The following is a 21,216-nucleotide window of genomic DNA, read 5'->3' as shown; positions in this document are numbered from 1 at the left end:
CCCTCATTTTTGCCAGATTGTTAATCTTAGTATGCACATTTATATAATTTCTGGATATTTTTCTGTTCCTGCAACCCCTTCTCAGTAAACTTCCTCAAAAACTTCTCAGCTCTTCTTTTATGTTTGTATTTGGATTCTAACTCCTGTTGCCAGCATCACTGAACCATGACATTGTGAGAATAAAACAGGACTGCTCCCAATTAAAGCTCGGTCAGGCAGTAGAGATTAGAAACAGTTTTCCTGAGTTGAAGTAATGCAACTGCAATTCTCCAGAGACCAACACACAGGAACACAGACAGGAAGAGTGCAGATGAATTGAACTTTATATTTACTTTTTTTTTTCAGGGCTATAGTTCACTAAAAGTCTGTTGTTGTTTCATGTTGTTCTGTTTTGTCCTTGAGCTTCTCATCAGTTAGAGCGGTGGCTCATTAGACTGTTCTTCACCCCACGTTTGAAGGATTAGTACATTGGCCCTTCTTGCAGGTGCAAAGCTGGCAAGATGCACAAGTGCAGTGCCATTTGGGTTGAGCTCCAGTCTTTTGTATCACCCCTGCTCAGTTAAAAAACAACAACAACAAAAAAACAGACTCTTTTATCTGGATACTCAAAATAATATCTTCTGTCACATGGAGGGGATTATCATGAAGAGCTATTGGTTTCTGCCATCATGTGAACGGCTTAAATAGAAAAGAAAGTGGAAATGCCGGCCTGCAGATCTATAAAGATAAGCTCCACTGATTGTGAAGAGAGATCGTTATGAAGGTTGCACTTAGGAGTGCACAGTTTGGCGTATAGTTCTGCCTCGGCCAATAAGTGAAATTGGTGACACAATGTCAGAGCAGCAGTGACCCCCAAGCCCAGAGAGGTGAATCATTACTGACTCTAGGAAGAAATGATCCTGATCTCTCATCCTGTGTGCTGGTTAATCATTGTGTGCTTTCACACGGGGTCAGGGATATCAACGGTCAGGCCTGGCAATGCCAGAAGCCATTACAGGTTGTTCAACGAGTTAAGCATTTCTTTCTTGAATGCACAAAACAAATAATACACTTAGCTATGCTTTTGAAAAAAATAAATACAATCGTAAAGCCTTTACTGTATATCTGTCAGGGAAATCCATATATTTTCTAAGAAGCTGTGTAACTTCATAGTTTGTATGTTAGAAGGGTCATGAAGGTAAAATTTACAATTTTTTACAAAGTCTTTTGCTTGTTTTGCCGCCTGCAAATGTCCATATGCATTGTTTAAGATTCCATTAATGTGACTGGTTTATATAGTCTTTTAATTTTAACTTTTCATTTTGTAAATGCAATGTTTACTTTGTGGGACGGCGTTTAAATCACAATGTTACAAAGGTAGAGGACTCAGTGGTGGATACAATCAGCCATCAGCAATTGACCTCTAGTATGTATTTCTTTATTATATTGCAACAAATTAAAAAGTTTTAAACATGGACTGCAACACTACAAATGTCATTGGTACCATGGTGATTACAACAAGGTCTTATTTTAATAAGGAATGTGACATTGTTTCTATGAAGACAGTGAGAAATAACAGCAGTAACCATCACTGCAACTGCTGCTAAACTAGGCATGGAAAATTGTCACATACTTTTCTTTAGACTGGAATACATTTAAATACTTGTCATTGTCAGTTACAGACAGTGGTCTGCCGTTTGTTGGTATTATGTGTCTCAAACAGCAGCACTGTTGACATTCAGTACAGTGTTACTGAAGTGGTGGTGTTTGGAATAGACTTGAGTGGCATGCTTTTTTCAAAAAATATGATGCACTACTGTGAGAATTAGGGCTTTTGTAGCTGTTGAGAGACACATAAAGATCATCTTTTCAGAACAGCTTTCAGAATTTATTTTCAAGGAGATAGTTCAGCACCTCATATAAAAAGTGGAGCTTTTACCACAGGAAATGTGCATGATGGATGAAGCATTGTGTATACTTCACATGCTTTCTAATTTAAAAATCAGTTTTACTTTATTTCAAATCTTTTTTATTGAAGCTGTGGAGTGCTTTACTCAACTGAATCTTATTTTTTAGATTATACTCAAATGTGTCAAGAAAACAGTTGATATAGTGTCAGTTTTAAAGAAATGTCAGGTACCATTTTCCTCACTTCATCCAAACTACACTTGAAACATTTTAAGTTATCTTAAAAATAATGCTTTATATTTAGAGTGGCCTTCTGTTGTAGTTGATTTGTTCAAAGATGGAGCAACTGAAAGTATGAGGGGAGGCCTAACATGATCTTTAGTGAATGGGATTCTGTTCGTTCTGATTCCTTCTTCATCCCTGTGGTGAAGTAAATTACTGGAAGAAAGATTGCACCTGTTCTCCAGTGGCAGCCATGCAGAGAATTGTGGTTAGAGAGTGATAGATCAAGTTGTCAATATATCAAGGTGCTACTGCCGTTTTATGAAAAGATCGTACTGCACTGGCCAGTGACTGACATCCACCTCCAGTGTGATGGATGTGATACAGCTTGAAAGAGGCTGTTTATAAATTGTATCAACAGTCAGTAGAACTTTGAATGTATGTTACCTGAACCTATGCAAAAAAATATCATGTCTTCACGACGACAATGATGATGATGATGATGATGAGTGATTGCTATATTCCAAGGGGATTTTTCATTATTAATTTATCTCATTGTCTAAGTACACAGTAAGTGGTTTAGCCTCTTTTCGTCTAGCCTAAAAAACATTTTCCCTCTGATGTTGTGCTTTTTTAAAAGGTTAAAAAAAAGTTTTGTCACACTTTATATACACGAACATTCATTCCCGTTTGTTTTGATCTTGTCGTAATATTCTTCTCTTCTGCTTATGCTAATACTTTGCTAAACTTTACTCTACTAGACAAAGATGTCTTTAAAAGTGTCTGAGTTTAGTTCTCAGTACTTTTGTACCTTCTACCTGAACCCCTGTGGTTTTAAGGTTAGTTTCTCTCCTGTGTCCCTGTTTGTACTTTCAGATATCTGCTTTATTTTACTGTTTCACATTCCATTTCAGCTGATAATGGTGTTAAGCAACAACTTATAGAAACCCAACATTTCCTGATTTTGCTGCTTCATAGTAAAAGATTTTAGATAATAAAAAATTGACATACTTTTTGAAGAATGTATACTAAATTAGATGTTTATCCACCATTCAGATGTTCACTTAAAGATGAGCAGTCATCAGTTCAATACATATCTTCAAGTGGGTGCAGTCTCTGCTAGGCTGGGCTGATGCACCAAGTCAAAAGGAAGTCGGCAAACGATACAACAAGCCTTCATTGCCTTCACCAAAAAGGGGCGAAAAAAGTGTGTTCACCCTGGTGCTGTGTTGATATCACTGCTGATTGGAGCTGGAGCCCATAAATACCAGTGACTACCGCAGAGTCATCTGACCAGGAAGTGAATGTCAGTTGTATTGTTTTCCACTGAAGTCAAAGGCAAGATGCTAGTGAGGTTTTTTGAGGGTTTTTTGGCCAGTGTAAGAGGGCCTTAATGTATTTTGCTTGGCTTGGACAGTGCCCAGTAGGAAAGAGAATAAAGTATAATTATTGTGGTCAATTTCATACTGTGTAGTATAAAATTATACTGTGTAGTATAATATTAAACTGCTTAAAGAGTTTTAAAAAAATCATTTTTCTTTAGTAAAAACTCACTATGCTTGCAGAGCCTGAATTAAGTTTTGTGGTTGATGGGGTGCTGCAGGTGCCCTGTCTTTCCCTTAATGTTTGTTTTGCATTAATGTTTCTGGTGAACAGGTGTTTTATCATGTCCATCATTGTTTAACAATTAAATAAGAACATAAGGAGCCTGCAACAGATGATTATGATTAGGCTAATATCTAAATATGTCCTACTTTTATCTGTAGTAAAGCAGCAGGAGGTCTGCAAATGCAAGAAACATATTCCTCATTTGAGCATACTTTTAAGTCAGATATGAATGAAGCATTGTTTTGAAGGTAACAGACCATCCTTTGATAATTATCACTATTTACATTCACTGCCATACTTAGCCATTAAGACAGTAGCAGTGTATAACGGTATGTGCTTAAACAGAGGAGGTACTGTTTTTCCTCATTTTCACTCGCTCTGCCTCTCTTGCGCTTTCCTTTCCTCTTTCCATCTCACTTCCTCCCCCTACACCCTAGCCCTGCAAATAACCCAAGAAAGGTTAACTGGCACCTGGCTGCAGCCTGTGAGAACACTGGCCTCTTTCTACCCATGCATGACAGCAGATGAGCTGCTTTAACCCTGCAGCAAAAGGGGTATTTAAGACTGTGTGTGTGTGTGTGTGTGTGTGTGTGTGTGTGTGTGTGTGTGTGTGTGTGTGTGTGTGTGTGTGTGTGTGTGTGTGTGTGTGTGTGTGTGTGTGTGTGTGTGTGTGTGTGTGTGTGTGTGGTAAAAAGGGAAGCACTCTACATGCTACGCAGACGTGTCAGGTTTGAAGTGTGAGAACTGATTGTCCCCTTTTCTGCTTCCTACAATCAAGGGAGCTTAGGTAAGACGGAGACGCTAAGAATGCTATAATAGATCAACTGTTAAATGCGCAAGATTGAAATGTGTTTAATGCACAAATATATATTCCTTACTCCTTTTTCCTTTTCTGATTTAGTCTCTAGCTTGATATCGAATACCTCCCCAAGCAGGCATCATTTTTATATTCTTTATTCATTCTTTTGATGCCACTGTTGTGGCTGCTATACATAAATAAACTCCACTTTAGCCAGCAGTGTTGGTAGTTCAGATGTGGCGGGTCACGCTCTTTTTTTCCCCCAAAGGACTGTCAACACTGGTGTTTTATTTCTGTCTGTATTCTCTTTTCTTGTGCATCCATCGCTCTCGCTTTCTTTTTTTTTCCTCATTCTCTCTTTACCGTTTTCCTCTGCAAGTGTGTCATGAGTTTGTCTCTTTCTCCACAGGTGTCATTCTTCCTGTTCATTGTGTTTGTGGTTTACACCATGCTGCCGTTCTCTATGCGGGATGCCGTCATCGCCAGTGTCCTGACCTCCGCCTCTCACACCATTGTGTTGAGTGTCTGCCTGTCCACCACAGCTGATCACATGGAGCCAGTAGTGTGGCAGGTAAGGTGATCAGACATAAGTTTTGGTTAAAGTTGGTATACAAAAATTCCTATGCACACACCTCTGTGTACTCAGCATGATTCATTTATTTAATCAGTATTATTTAGTGACTTTAGTTTATAATTGGTAGATATGCAACAATTAGTCAAGTAGCAGATAGAAAGAAAATTAATTGCCAGCTATTTTGATAACTGCTAAATGGTTTCAGGCATTTTTCAAGCAAAAACATTTGCTGGTCCCAGCTCACTTAATGTGTACTTGCTGTATTTGCCATCTAAATAGCAATGTACTGGATGCAGGCACAACTCACTTTTAAAGGGAAAGGGAGATATCACTGCTTTAATTCATGTTACATCCAAAACACACTGAGGATTAATTGACTAAATACAATAAATTCGTTCACTGTACGTCCAATATTTAACTAGCAAAAGCATTGGACATGGCTCAGAATGCATTTGCACCATGCACTTTAAACCATGCACTATAACCTTTAAGAAAACAGCAAAATAATGAAAGAAAATGAATAAATACAGGCAGAGGGTGGCATCTCTGGAGGTGCAGTCCCTGCCACACACTTCAATCATCACTTATGTGCCTAGTTCTTGCCATATACATCATCACATCTATAGCGTCTTTGCACCAGACACTGAAGGTGCTCACTGTACTTAAAGCAAGCAAACACACATGAAGCTATCTTATACTCTGCAAACAATCATGCTGCTGCCAACAACTCATACAAGTCAGGTTTTCTATTTCTATTACAACTATATTCTGTATGGCACTTGTAAGAATATCAGTTTTTTTAACCTTATAACTCCATGTATTGTTGTAGTTTGACATTGCTGCACTTAATCCTGCACAATTTATACTCCATGGGAAGTGTAACCACTGCTGTGTTTTCTGTTTGTTTTATTATCCAGATGGAATCTTAATTGAATTGTTTTTCCTCTCCAGACATTTCATGTTTCTCCATCCTACTCAGAAAATGAGCATTTCTGGTAATTTTAACCATACAGTCTATATTTTTAGCAAACAAACAAATGTGACCTTTAAACTAAAACTAAGTTAGCATAGCAGGTGAGTGATAGAAATTCTAATGTGTTTTTTTTCATACTTTGCTAAAAGGTCACCTTCTTCCAGCAGTATTGCTGTTTTAAGCATTCAGGCAGTTGGCATATGGTGAGAAAGACAAAGAAATAACTATATCAGGAAACCAATTACCTGGTCAAAGAAAACTCTAATTAATTTGAGCTTACACAAACCCAATTCCAAAAGTTACTTATTACCAATCCACCTACGGCTAATTCCAACTAATGCATTAGGGCAACAACATTCAATTAACAAGAATGTCACCTCAAAATTTCAAAGTCTAGGGCGCAACTTAATATAACAGTTCACAAAGGGCATACAAAAAGACTGAATAATTATTATTTTTCCATGTCTTCATCTTACTGACTTCCTACATGTAAAGGGTTGCTATTTTCTGACTTAATTGTGGCTACACAATAAAGAATTTATCATAAAAGGTTATTCATCGCAATGTTATAGTTTTCTGTTATACAGTAAGACTGGCACACTGAGATTCTTGCAGACATTTATAAAGGATTGCAGTCCAGCTTTTTGAAGTATTACTTGTTGGTAGCTTTTAAAACCTCTCTAAGCATGAGAACAAAATTAACTTTAATCTCAATTAAGGAATAAATCAAAAGGATTCATTTAAAGTTTCATATTCCAAAGAAATGTGGTCCATCAGATAACAAAAAAACTCTCCTGTGCTTCTTTTCTAAAATAATTCTTCATGCACTTAGATAATAATATACATAATAACAGTGAATACCGACTGCTTGCACAACTAGAGCTTTGTCCTCCCTAATGGTCTCAATTGATTCTTGTACCTGTATCTTCACGTCTCTCTTTATTCCCTGCTCTTAAGCCTTTTACAAACACTTTCTCTTGTCTCTGTGAACTCTGCAGTGATGGCCTGTTATTTGGTCTCAGCCTACTTTATTTTCATGTGTAGCTACATGGTCACTATCTGCCAGCTCCTCTTGTGCATCAGGTCAGTTTGTTGTCATCACAATTCCAGTATAAATCTGTCTGAGAAGTGTCTTTTAAGAACATCTCTCAATGAAGTGACAACAAAAAAAAGGATGGTCAAATTAAATATGTATATTATTCGCCATTTCCATCATTGTAATTTTTCTGAGCTAAACAAAAGACCTGCATGGAACTGGTCACAACAAGGCCTGTGGATTATCCTGAGTGACTGGGTCATGATTTTTGTAAAAGACATTTTTCAAATGTATTTTTTCAGGGGCACCACAAGCCGAGAGACATTCAGTCCCATTACACTGAAGAAAAGGAAGACATTTCTACAGCTGATATCTTCTCCTGCAATTCATAACAAAAAAAAAATCTAGATGGATTAATGTCACTACAGGCCAGGGGAAAAAATGTATTTTTTGATTTTGGGGAGACCTGTCCCTTTAACAAGAAGAAACAAGGAGAAAACACAAATAACCTTAATTGGACTGAATCAAAATAAAGATTGTAATGCTTTTTGATTCCAAATGCCTTTGAAGTTATATTATTGTTAGCTTCTTTTAACCTGTGAGAGGTGACTGACAGACGTATTAGGTCTGTGTGTGTCAAGATACAAAGGCATTGTTGGAAGGAGACAGATTGCTGCTCAATCGGCAGTCAAGATGGCATGCCGGGCTTGATGTGACATTGCCAAGGAACGAAATGCTCTCTACTGTAAACACACATGCCGCCAAATCCTGGCTGCTCCGTGTTTCGTTATCACTGTTCTGTCTGTCAGTCACGCTAATGTTTTTTAAATTTGTGTCGGCTGTGCTTATGCCCTAGTCTGTGTTTGTGATTTTATTTAATTTATTATGGTGCAAGTACAGTATGTGTGTACAGTACGTGGAGTCAAGTGAATCAGTGCTGTTGCATGTGTTCACATTTTATGTTTAAAATGCATTTATATAACAGTTAATTCTGACTACGTAATTTGATTGGGCAAGAAGCATTAAATCATTGCTGATAGATATAGAGCATAACAGCAGTGGGACTTTTACCCTTAATGAAGAGGAGGCATGTACAGTAATTTAAGTACAGGGCTTATTTCTGTGGGATCGCTGTCACACAACTTAATTTGACAAAGTACACAGAGGAGGACACGAGTACAGCAGTGTTAATACCTCTTGACCTATTAATTAGGGAAAAGTCCTGCACTTACATGCATACGTGTCACCACACTTCCGCAATGATTTATGTAAATATTTGTACAGCTTACAGAGATTAAATAGAAGATTGCCCCCAGTACAGATTTCACAATCAGCAGATGGATTTTTTAGTAGTGTAATTTTTTAAATCATGTTAAAATCACACACCTGATATCATAATATCCTGTGGTTGGATTGTTTGCTATCAGACCACAAACAAACCGCACCACTCGGAAACGGGCTGAGACCACGCTCTTGAAGCGGTCTCGGTCCACTGTTTAATCCAAACCAGGATGAGTATCAAAAACATAAAATACATTAAAAAAATATGCATCCATCCAGACAACTAAAGGATAGCTCTACTGTGTAGTGGGTCGACCTACACAAAGTAGCTTAGCAGGGTTGGGCCGATGGTCGATGGCATCGTCAGTCATCAACCTCTAAACTACCATCATAACATCGTGATTTAAAAGAGTGTCCCCTCAGGGTTGCCGTAAAGTAGGAATTTCATTCCGTTTTTGACTTGTGGATCAAACCTGTCCACCTAGGCAAACGAGACACTGATGGCAGCTGTATTTCTTTTCTGCTAGCTGCAGTTAGTGTGTTTCTTTCAATCTTGCCACTAGTTTTTTCTTAGCTTAGCATCCTTAGTGTAGCAAGTGGTCTAACTTTGTTTCAAGCTTAACACAGTAGGAATGTGAAAGTTATGCCTGCTCCCTTCACTTGAGAGTTTTCTTGGCTCAGACAGTTGGAGGCTGCTAGTGGATTGACAGCAGGAAGCAACAGTGACTACAGTGATGGGCTTGCGAGCAAATCTGCTTTTGGTCGGTCTCGTATGGGACAGCCCCCCCCCCCCCCCCCCCCACCCTGGTTGATTTGATTTTTAAAGCTCAATACACTGAATTTTTTTACAGTTTGACAGTGATAATACTTGATCTTCCTTTGCACCTGTCACTGGTTCAGTGTAACTGTCATCATTGTGTTCTGTAATCACATCAAGTCCATTCAATGTGCCATGGAAACAGCACCCTGACTGGCTTGTTCTTCTTTCAGGGGAATATTTGAGCCAGTCATGTCTAAACTCTCATGAGATTGTCATGGTTTTGGTTATAATTATCATTCTCGCGAGACCTTTGGCCAGTCAAGGGTTTGCTTTTAGACAACGTGCCTGGAGTTGCCTGCTGACAGTGATGGCATGGATAAATGGATTGAAGGTGCCTTTTTGGATGGCGATGTTAATGTTCTTCAAATTTTAAATAGGCAGCTTGTTTACTACCGGTACTTCAGATTCGTGTATAAGGGGGCTGAATTCTGCACTGAGGTCCCATCATGATGCTTGAGAAAGACCCATTTACTGCAGAGGGGCCATTGGATATAGTTGAAGGCTCTTGACAATGCTAGCAAGTGAACCTTGAGTGAAAATAAAACTGAAAACAGTAAGCCAATCATATAGATCACCATGTGGAAGTAAAAACTCTTATTTTTCTTCCTACCTTTCTTTTCAGTTTTAATCCACATAGTCTTGTCCCTCTATTTTTATTAATCCCAATTTTCTATCATTTTAACTAGCTTGCTTAATTGAGAGAAAATGAATCAGCATCAATGTTGTTATAATAGTTTAAAACAATTAGAAAAATCTCATTCCAGCTCCTGACCAAGAATATTACACATCATAACACCATGTCCATTCAAATTGTAGGAATAGGATGAAAAGTATTATGGTGTAAAATCCTTTTAGACTAATGGAGATGAATATCTTTTACTTCCAACCAGGTTGGCTTGTAACTTAACCACTACAATTATTCACCAATCAATCTGCATGCTGTGCTTCAACTTCAACTTTCTTTGTTTTTCTCTTTACACTATTTTCTGCGAGTCATTTTATCCGTCCTAATTTACATTATTCAGTGGTAGTATTTGTGGTAACATTAACTCAACTGAAATGCAATAGCTTGGGTCAGGTAATGATCTGTCGAGAACAGCAGTGTATCTTCTAATGGGACAAATTTGCAATCTGTCTGAACATTGAACACCTACAAATCAGACATTATCTGAAACTCAATTTGTCATAGATATCCAACTTCATACTGGACTGTTTGCTTCATCACCTGACATTTGGCCTGTGCTTGTAACTTTCACATTAATGAATAGGTGTGTCATGCAGAATGTACTTAATATACATCTGCATTAACAAACCACACTGCAAATATTTTGCATGAATCTGAGACATCTTAATGAGTGATTAATGTAAATGCCTTAGCAAAAACAAAGCTCAAGATATGAAGATATGCCTTGTAACACAGAATAGATTTAACTAATAACTCCCACACATGAAATGAAAAATCACCCTTGAGGAAAGTGGAGATACATGGCTATTATTAATTGATATTTCTGTATCTTCAGCTCTGAAGAGTTGACATCTTCTTCTGGCTCTGATACGTTGACTGTATGTCAACGTGATACTGCGCTCACTGATCCAAACTAACTGCGAATGTACAAAGAAATCTAAGTAATCTACACTAATCATTTTATGTAGCTTGATTTGATCTGTTCCATGAGACTAGGTTTTGAATTTCCATTCAGTTATGGGCCAAATTTCCACCACCAGGAAAATGGTGAATGGTGTGGTTTCTATTATGTTCTGATATTGGATTTGTATGTGATTTTTTCTGGCTGTTATTTTATCCATTAACAGCTTCTCAGTTGTTACTCTAGAAAATCAACTAACTGAACTCAAAATACTGCATGTCCCAGTATGACAGTTTGAAATTACATATACGGTCAGAAAGGATTTCATTCATATTGGCAACTCCTTGTGTACAGACGTTTTGTGTGTGCCTGCTCCATATTCATTCTTTTGTATGAGCCTGAGTAAATATGTGTCAGATGGAGAGATTGCATGTATGCTTTTTCTTCCTCTGTATTTTTCTGCCAGCCTGCTAATGTCAGTCCAACCCTTTGTGTTGGGACAGGCTCAGGCTTACATTCTCCTTTTTCAATAAGAACAGTGAGGTAGGGTGACAGGATGCTCTAAGACGTGTCAGAGGGTGACTACTGGACAGCACCTATTAAATCCTCTCAGCTCTCTGTGTAGCATTTGCCAAGGCAAGGTTGATGGATGTGGAGAACTACAGCATGCAGTGTAATCAGATTGCAAATTGGCTAACGCACTTTATGACTTTATTATGTGACTTTTTTGGCCCTCCTGATAATTACCTCTGGTTGGACACTGAATGGAAGTTTGGTTTTTGCTGTTGCTGTAATTTGTCGAGAGAGTGCTGAAGTGAATTACCTTATCCAGTAACAATACCACTTTAAACGACCATGCTAAGCGTTTGCAGTCCAGATATAGTCCTCTAAAGATTTAGTTTTCCTAGAGCCAGAGACGTACAGTAATACTCCAGATTGGTCTGCTCCCTGATATTTTTGGGTGTTCAAAAACAAAAAAAACAATTGAATTGAAATAATTTAGTCCATAAAATGTCAAAAAAGAAAAAAATAACATACAAAATAACCCTCCCATATTACCACAGCCCAGACTTTTTTAAAATGGCTTATTTTGTCTAACCAGCAACTCTAAAACCCACAGGTAAATCCTTACATTTGAACTGCTCCACTATTTGAATTGTGAGTCTTTTAATTATTTGCTTACAGAGCTGGGAATGTAAAGGTCACCGGTTCAGATACTGCAATCTGCTGAGAAGAATTTGATGAAGAAAATTAATGAGAAATTCTGTGCTACCCCTGAAACAACTGCTCTTGTTTAGAGGCATGAACATCTTGAAGACTACAACATAAACACGGTTTTGCCTTAATCCCTCCAGTGATCCTACAAACTGTTGCTGAGGTACACATGTGCTACATTCAGCCCATAGCAGTTTCAGTAATGACTCCCTGCCTAACATTTTACAGCTCACTGTATTTGTACGAGGCAGATTTAGATTATCTTTAACTGCGCCTTTGGCAACAAAAATGTCGTCTTTGTCTGCTTGTCTGGCTAAAAGAGGATAACAACTAAAAAATAAACCCCTTGTAAACATAAAATACCACATTCTTGCTCTAGTACAGCATGGAGGCCCTTTAAAGGAATGGTTTGACATTTTCCTTTGTTGCTGAGAGGTGGATTAAAAAATACTAATGCAACTCTTAATACTGTACAGTAAATGTAAGGCTACCGTCAGCAGTCAGAGTCTCTGCTGGTTGCCTGGCAACTTCACAGTGACATCCAGAGACCAGGAAGTGACTGGACCGAGAAACAGGCTTTATCTGAAATTCCATACTAATATGGTATTAAGTATGCATACAGTATGTGTATATAAGTGCAATAGGTATGCATGGTGTATATGATTTCTGGGGAAATATTACAGCAGTGTCTTTGGTTCATCATGGTTATGCATCTCCAACCAGCAAGGTTATTTGATACACACTGAGCAGTGCTTCAAAAAAGATACATACAGTAGAAGAGGCTGAAATTATATACTGTGCACTACATATACTACACATACTACAACATATCATTTGTATACTTTGGGTGTTGAACAGATTAAAAAAAACAGATATGTGTAAATCAGTATGTTTGGAGGCATACTAGCCTTTCCTCTGTTTCCAGTCTTAATGCTAAATAAGGGATCATGTACAGTGAGTGGATCATTATTGTGAAATAAACCCTAACAGGGTGATGCAGCACTCTGATGCTAAGTGCAGCCACTTTTTACTTGGCTACTTACCAACATTTTTTATATATAATATTGATTTTAAAACAATTTTGTTGATTTAAAAAATTATGTTTTTGGTTCGTCAGCTGGGATTGGCTCCAGCCCCCTGCGAACCTTCAGGAATAAGCAGTTACAGAAAATGAATGAAGGAATGTTTTTGGTTCTGCTGAGTCCCACAGAGTCTATGATAAGAACTGTATCTATAGCAATGGTCTGTCTGTAGAACTGACAAAATCCGAATCAGGTATTCAACAAAGAAATGTAATGGGCTCAGTTAATACTCAGATTCAGTATGTATGCATAAGTGGCATGTTGGATTTTTAATTAACTTCAATTTCAGGTCATTTTAATATTTCAGACTGAGTTACCAATTTGTAGAAGAAACTAACAGTCTATCCAGTAAGTCTATATACAAGTGATTTGTAAATGTCAGCTATTAAATGTCCACACTCTTGTGCATTGTTCTAGTGTGCATACAAACTGCCCAGGGGTTATTAAGTGAGAAGGAACCATGCTGACATCTCCACTTTGTCAAGTCCATTAATCTTTACAATGCTGGCTCATTGGACTGTTAATGAACCAGGTCACTGATAGAAGAGGTGAAAGCCCTCTGTGAGGTCCCGATTTATGTGCATATAATATTTTGAAATACTAAACTCTTTTTCTTGCATGGAGTGTTTACAACAGTGATGCATTGTTACATTATTATGTTAAATATTTTTTTCTAAAACTATATGTTACAAATGTAAGACAAGAAGAAAGAAATAAATTCATCTGTAAATGACAGCAAAACATAGTCGAGAACTTTTATTTCTTTTCATCTGTTTCTTTTCTGTCTCTTAGTGTATGTCTGATATATCATAACGAAACCTAATCTTTATCTGCAACTAAATACTGGGTTTGAACAGAATGAATATACATGTAAAAAAAAAAAAAGCTGTGCAGCATTCGAATACTGATTTAGAATTTGAATTATGGATGCAGCATCAAAGCTTTTGAACTACTTTAATCTCAGTGCTGTGATTAGCTTCACGGCAGTATTGAAATTAATGATTTAAGTCGCTCATTGTGTTTTTATATCACAACCTTCCCTCTCAGAACAAAAACAACCATCATTTGCATTATTTGTGAGTGCTGTGATAAATTGATTTAACACTCAACAACTAATAGCACTCAATTCAAGCTTTATCTGATAGACTGTTGCACATAATGTTCTCAGTGGTAGCCCCTGTTGCATATTACATCTATTACTGAAACCCGGCAATACGGATTGACTGCTTGCTTGTGGCAAGTAAAATGCCATGTCGGGAAGTACGTCTGGCAATTCACTTTCCTGACCAGGCAAGTGGTAAAGAGGAATTAACTTATTAAAGACCCCTTCCTGTAAAAATCACATTTTTAACCTTGTTGACATGTCTTTGTAGTATAAGACATGACAAGACAAGACATATTAGGAGCAAAATAAACAGCAAATGCCATGTGTGAGCATTTCTTGCTTTGAAACTGTAGTGAACAAGGGCAGTCTCAAAAAACTTGTACAAAACTTTGTACAAAACTTCATATTTGTACAATGCTTTGTACTTGTCTTAAACAGATCAAGAAATCTGTCTTCTGGATGTCTTCTGTTTCCAGCAGGTCAATAGATTGACCGTCACATTGATCTTAGGTAGGTGTCTTCCTCTACACATGGTAGAGTAATAACAGCCATGATAGCCTGCATATGGCTTAGCTCTCTGATTAAGATAATCCCAGGATTCACTGGCGAGGCTCAAAGCCCTTTAGAGGACATGCTCACCTGACCCCATCGTTATCTGTAATTGGGTACCAGTGAGGTATGGATGGTTTGTACAGCCAAGCCGATTCACTCAGGTGACCTTTGAGGTGGTCTGGATCACTGTCAGTGTTTCGTCTAACAGATGTCAGCTAATAGAGTAGCACCAGGGTGTAACTGAATGTAATCTGTTGAGCAGTTACAAAACTATGCATAAAGAAAGTTGTTTACAGGTTTTATTTTTTGTGATTTGATGACAGTTTGTCAAAACATATTGAAATATATTTGTTTTGCTTTTTGTCATATGTTGGAAAACTTTTTTTTGCCTCCACTCACACCAGCCATAAAGAACTAGTCATTTACATATAATGTAGGTTCTCTGGACTACAAAATTGCAAAGAGGTGCTTCTAGCTGACATGGGTAGCTGAATGGATTTTCAGTTAAATTTGAGGATGTTTGTTTAAAGTAAGCTTATAAAATATTGCATACAATGTTTTGGCTGCTAAACACCCTTTTTATAAAGCAGCTTACAAAGGCCCCAGTAAGTCTTGTGTCTGCTTTCAGTTATTCAATGAACCCAAAGCTCTGAATACTATTCTGTAGCACAAAGTTCAGACTGTTTTGTCAGACTTTCTATGGAAAACAAAAAGACATGAACTAAGCCAGGCTGGTAAATGTAGTGTGTTTAATTTGGAGAAAGAAAAAAAAAAACTCAGGTTGTGTGTCTTCTTTCAGTGTTTGGAAAAGGGTGATAATAAATTCAGTGGACAGCAAGAGAGATGTCTGTCCCAAACACAGCAAATAAATGTGAACATAAACCCAGCCCACAGAGCACACTCATGCACATGGCCTCTGCCCCCAGTGTTTGCTTTTGTCAAATATAAAGGAGAGACAGGTATATGGATGGTGTATTCACAGTGTTGAATACATCCATATATATTTACAGTAAAACTGCATGTGTGTCTGAGCATACAAGTCAGACCCTGATCTCTCAGTATGTACACCCCGTACATCTGTATCACACACTCTAGGTGCTGGTTATGCAACAATTATTGAACTGTGCTGATGAGTAATCACTACCTTGTTATTCAACGTAGAAGAGCAGGAAGTGTTATGTCTTTACTGTTATTAAAATGAAACTGTGTTAGCACTGATGCTGCCAGCAAAAGTTTGCAACCAATGAAATCCATGTGCAGATTGTCTGTCGGAGATACTCATGTAAGCCAGGTTGATATGGATTCCGCTTGGGCAGAATAAAAGTCTTACGGTATATTGGAGTATTAAATAATGCCTACAGTATGATTTTCAGTACCGTCAAAAATACAGAGCTTCCTCTTTCTGTTAAACTGATAGGGAGATACTGTATTGCAGTGTGCAACACATGCCATCAAAGGTGAGTCCCTCTAGTAGTGGACAAGGTAGTGCAACTGAGCTGAGAGAAGTTATAAAACCAACTATATATTTAAAAAAGGCCTCTGCCCCTGTTTGGGAGTATTTTAGATTTAGTCCAGGTGATAAAAATAAATTTGCAAACAGATCTGCAGAGCCTGAGAGAGTGCAAGTAGAGGACTAGTTATTGTCTATGGTGGCAGAGAGTGGCGCTGTAAATGTAAAGTGTAGGTTAAAGTTGTTAGTGAATAAATGCAGCGGCCTCTCAGACCAAAGCAAACCTCCTGTGTGTGTTGTTTCCCATCTGCAGAAATAGTGTCGCAATGTTGATCAGTTCTGTCTAGGTTGAGGGACGAATGGTGGCATATATTTATAGTAGTAGTAGCAGTAGTTGAAGTTGAGAATTGAGACTGCCATAATACCATATACCCCAATAACATGTTGGGAAGGTATTATGGTATGAAAAAATAGATAGATTGATACAAGTAGACATCACAGCAGTATTGTAGAGATGACTATTGGTGCTTTCACAAAATATTACCATGATTTCAGATAAATAATCATCAGTAAGTGTCAGTAGTGTGGATATAATGACTGACTGACTATGATGAGTGGGTGGTGCACTTCGCTATAATGCAGCCTTTAAAACAAGGAAAAGACAACACTATTGTTGCCCAGCCCTACTTATAAGATTAGTGGCATATATTCTTGAGTGTGTGTGTTTGTATTACAGCATTAAAGAAAGTTCCACTGAAAGTCTAAATCTTTAACAGGTACCATGGTTGGTGAACTGAAAAATACATGACATGGACAGTTTTGTACCTTTTGCTCTGCCTTATTTTTTCCGAAACAGAATGTTTGTTCTTTGTGCAAAAGGTCACAGGCTTATTCTCCTGCTGCTGTAATATAAATGTGTTGGGTGCATTTACATCAGAAAAGAGAACAAGCAAATTGCAATGGTCAGTGTGACAACAAGGTCGCCATCATGCTGGAAAGAAAGACAGAGGCTGCAAGTGAAAGGGAAATTGTGAGAATGAGAAAAGGCAGGCAAAAGAGAGGTTAGGAACAGGACTGCATATGAAAGAGTGAAGGAAAGGGAGAAAATATTGTTGTTGTTTTTTTTTTTTAAATGTGATGGTTGAGAGCCATTAAATTGTCCATTTGCTTTAAATTGCAAAACATTGAACTCAAGGTTATTGGGGCTCCTCAGTCCTCATACATTCACCTGTCATCACTGGGCCACATCCGATCGTAATAGTTCCTCTAATGGAGCTTCCTGTGTAGTGCTGCCATGAGGGATACGTGAAATGTGAATGAAAATCAAGCATGGTTTAGACATGAAAATAGACAGAATAGACAGCTCTTCTCACAGATTACAATTTGCACTCTGTGGTATAGTGAAGAGCTTCAATTTGAAGCAAGGATTTATTCTTATGTGTCATATTTAACACAATAGTTTGTTGTTTTGTATTCTGAGCCGTTATAGTGGAATATTGCATTAAAGGGGGCAATTGTCCTTGAACATCAGCTTTTTTCTGTATATCCATTCTTTATTGTAACCACTGAATACAATACAGCATCACGTTTATAAGCATCACATGCTGTATGTGCCATGAAATTGTCACTGAATTTCCTTTTGTCTGTTGAATGAAGAGTGAGTCTAGAGCCTGATTATGTGAATACAAGACTGTCTATATAGATTTTGATTGCGCTCTCAGTCCAGTCAACATATTTCAAAGCTTACAGCCATAGACACCACCAATTGCCCTTAAACAGTTGTGATCCCGTTGGAATTCTGTACAACTGACCAGTGGAATATCGATTCTGATGTAATTTTAGCAATTTTGTTGCTGGTAAAATGTTTAATTCAACATTTGCAGCTTGGGACAATGCTACCTCTGTTGCTGAAATGCGCACACAGCTTTTCAATGACATCAGATATAAAAGGGTCTATACAGCAATACTTTAGGCCCAGTGAGGCTGTAATGCAATGAACACACCAGAAAACAATATTGTTGAATAAATAAAAAAAAAAATGGAGATATGTTTCCTAATAGTGGGGCAAAAAATGTTTTGGCCTGAGGGTAATGTCAGAGGAAATGCCAAGTTAGCAAAATCAAAATGAGTGATTTCCCCTTCCATAAAGTTTTGATCTTAGGGCATTTCAGACTCAGCTCTACTGTGTCATCTGTCTAATACAGGATGCACAAGTGTGAGCAATTTTATGTTATGTAGTTAGAATGAGTGTTTAGGGAAAATAAACACGAGGAAGTATCAGATTTTGGACATATCACTGTCTTGTTGATAGACATCACCAATATTTATGACTATCAGCACTCAGGCCATTGTGGTGATGAAAGTTGGGAGATAAAGGTGTTCGTATGGATTTCCAGTGGTTCTTTAAGATGATCCATATCATTAGTAGTGAAGCCATTGGACAACTTGTTTCAGTATGTATCAGAGATTCCGTTATCTTCATTTTCAAAGTCCAAACAACAACAACCTGTGACATAGCAACCTACACACTGAAAAGGGAAAATTACCACCTGGGAAGTTAATGGTGCAACATAAACAAGCTAACAGCTGTTAGCTTTTTTTATGCAGTGATGTTGTCTTTCTCATGCCAGGGCTCACCTCCTGACGTGCAAATGTTTCAACAAAACAAGTGCCCCCCTGACACTCTTTTGCAGGGACACACCGTCACCGCATCCTGGGTTCAGTGTCACCCAAGACAATTGTGATTGGTTTAAAGAAATACAGATGTTTCCCATGTAGCAGAATGACAATGTAGGGAGCCAGACCAGAAGATTGGTCTGGCTATGCGAGACCAGACCATCACTGATCTTTACTCAAGTGTTGAGTATGATTAATAGTACCTTTGCCACTTAAGCCATGCCATTGGTTAAATAGAGCCTATAGTGGGATGTGGTGTTTGTTATAATAGCACTAATTAAGAAACAGACAGGCCATCTTGTGTGAGATGAACCTGAACTCAGCTGAGAGTCTGTTTATATAGACAAGGTGCTGACACATCATTAGGCACTGGATTTATTTATGTTCTTCAGGGTAGAAGGGAGGTTGACCAGGCCACAGTACAGCTGATGCGGAGAATACATGAGGTTATTTTTAGGCAATAAACAACTGAGCAGAGGCAGTGTACGGTTCACACACATCTAACTCCCTTATCTTACCATTTTGCGGCATTCTCTAACTCTGAGACCATCAGTGGGGAAGAAATGGTTTCCTTAAAATAACTGACTCACAAGAAGTTGAATTAAGCTGTGTTGTTTATGAATACCACATTGCCCTCATGAATATACATATACAGTGTGCTGTGCTGCATGACAACATCACAGTAGGATCTCTGTTGCCAGGGCCTAGTACCCGTAAGGAAAAGCTTTTGCCCTATTTTTGACTTCAGAGGTTTTATTTTTCAGCCTTGGTTAGGTGTCATCAAAACCCATTGCCTCCTCAGGATTTTGAAATATTAAAAGGATTAATATATTTGATTTGAAGATTATATTTTTCAGATATTTATCTAATTCCAGCTTTCTCTGTCCTCTGTTCCTGTGCAGATTTTGGCCAATATCATCATTTTCATGTGTGGCAACATGGCGGGGGCGTACCACAAGCACCTAATGGAGCTGGCACTTAAACAGACATATCAGGACACCTGCAACTGCATCAAGTCTCCAATTAAACTGGAGTTTGAGAAGAGACAACAGGTAAAGTGGTGTCAATACGTCCTAATGACCAGTGAGCCGGCAGACACTAAGTGATTTAGTGCATGTGGCGATGATGGTGTGGATTACAATAATGATGGAAACAATGGGGAGTGAGAATGAGGAATGGATCATGGAAGATGAATGAAGAGATGGTGGCAGTGATGATAATGATGATTACCACAATGATGATGACGATGAGTAAATAAATTAAAACTACATTATGGCACATTAAGTATTTGGAGAATGATATTTAATCCAGAGCTAAATAAAATTTGTGAGTCATAGAATCCGTTTGGCTCTGGACATAACTGTCAGGGCCTGATTCCTTCGGTTTGGTTTGGGAAGGAGTCCATGGAGGATTTGTGTCAGCAGTTGTGTTTTACAGAATGTGGTAATTGTTAATGACCTCAGTTAGTGTGATGATTATGTTGAGCCCCTGGAGCCTGCTGCATGTGCTAAATCCTCTGTAGTAAAAGCTTTTTAGCATCCGAAGGCTGCCGACTGAAATCTTGATGCAGTCTTGCAGTTGATTAACAAGATGCAAGAATGTCTGCAACTACAATGTTTAATGTAAGGGGACCCCCCAACATTTGTTAAAGGGGACATCTGTACAATGCTACAGCAGTGACATTTCTTTAATGGGGTCTTACAGATGGCAGGTAGCCACTGAACTCAAACTCCAGAGTGGATATATTCAGAGCAGTGGGCTTTTGTTTTCAGGACAAAAAGCTTAATTTTACATTGACAGTTGACATTTGTAAAAAAGCTGATCATATTACAATGTTGCGCTTGTCTTGTGTTCATGCCGTGTTTCTGCAGCCTGCCATCGTTATTTCCCATCGCCCTGAAGTAATTGCTTTCATAATAAATTGTTATCTGACAGAATAGTTCACTTTTTAAATTATGAAATAAGATAAGTCTGACCTTAGCTCAGCCAGTTTGTAAAAAAGTCCAAGTTTACTCACAGACAGGTGACACATTTGGTTCTGTTTTCCTTTAATTGTTCATCCATTTGTAGTATGCTATGCTATCATGAAACATAATAATAGCTGATTTGGGGTGATAAAGAAGTGAAATAATCATTTTGAGTATACATATATAACTATTTAATTTACCACAACTATAAGATGCTGGAAAAACTTGAAAATGCACCTCAAAAAAGTGCTTGAATTTGACTTTGGAAAAGGTGCACAAACTGAATATGAATATGCTGTTGGTCCATATAATATCTGAAAAAGTAGAGATGAGATTTTTACAAAACCTGTGATCATGATGTGCCTCATTGTTCCATGACTAAA

The 21,216-nt window shown here is 38.0% G+C and overlaps 1 protein-coding gene across 1 annotated transcript in view; it reads left to right on the top strand.

The window, feature by feature from the left end:
* The window catches only part of adcy2a (adenylate cyclase 2a), an 80,831-nt gene that overhangs the window by 23,149 nt on the left and 36,466 nt on the right, over positions 1-21,216 (top strand). The window contains exons 3-4 of the mRNA XM_084726270.1: positions 4,926-5,087; positions 19,769-19,918. Of these exons, the coding sequence (XP_084582396.1) occupies positions 4,926-5,087; positions 19,769-19,918 (312 nt within the window). The remainder of the gene's footprint in view (positions 1-4,925; positions 5,088-19,768; positions 19,919-21,216) is intronic.

The sequence above is a fragment of the Lutjanus erythropterus genome, chromosome 9 (genome assembly GCF_056507025.1).
Source record: "Lutjanus erythropterus isolate fLutEry1 chromosome 9, fLutEry1.hap2, whole genome shotgun sequence".
NCBI classification, from domain to species: Eukaryota; Metazoa; Chordata; class Actinopteri; order Lutjaniformes; family Lutjanidae; genus Lutjanus; species Lutjanus erythropterus.
The sequence above is the reverse complement of the archived record's forward strand: the minus strand, read 5'-3'. Positions and strand labels throughout refer to the sequence as shown.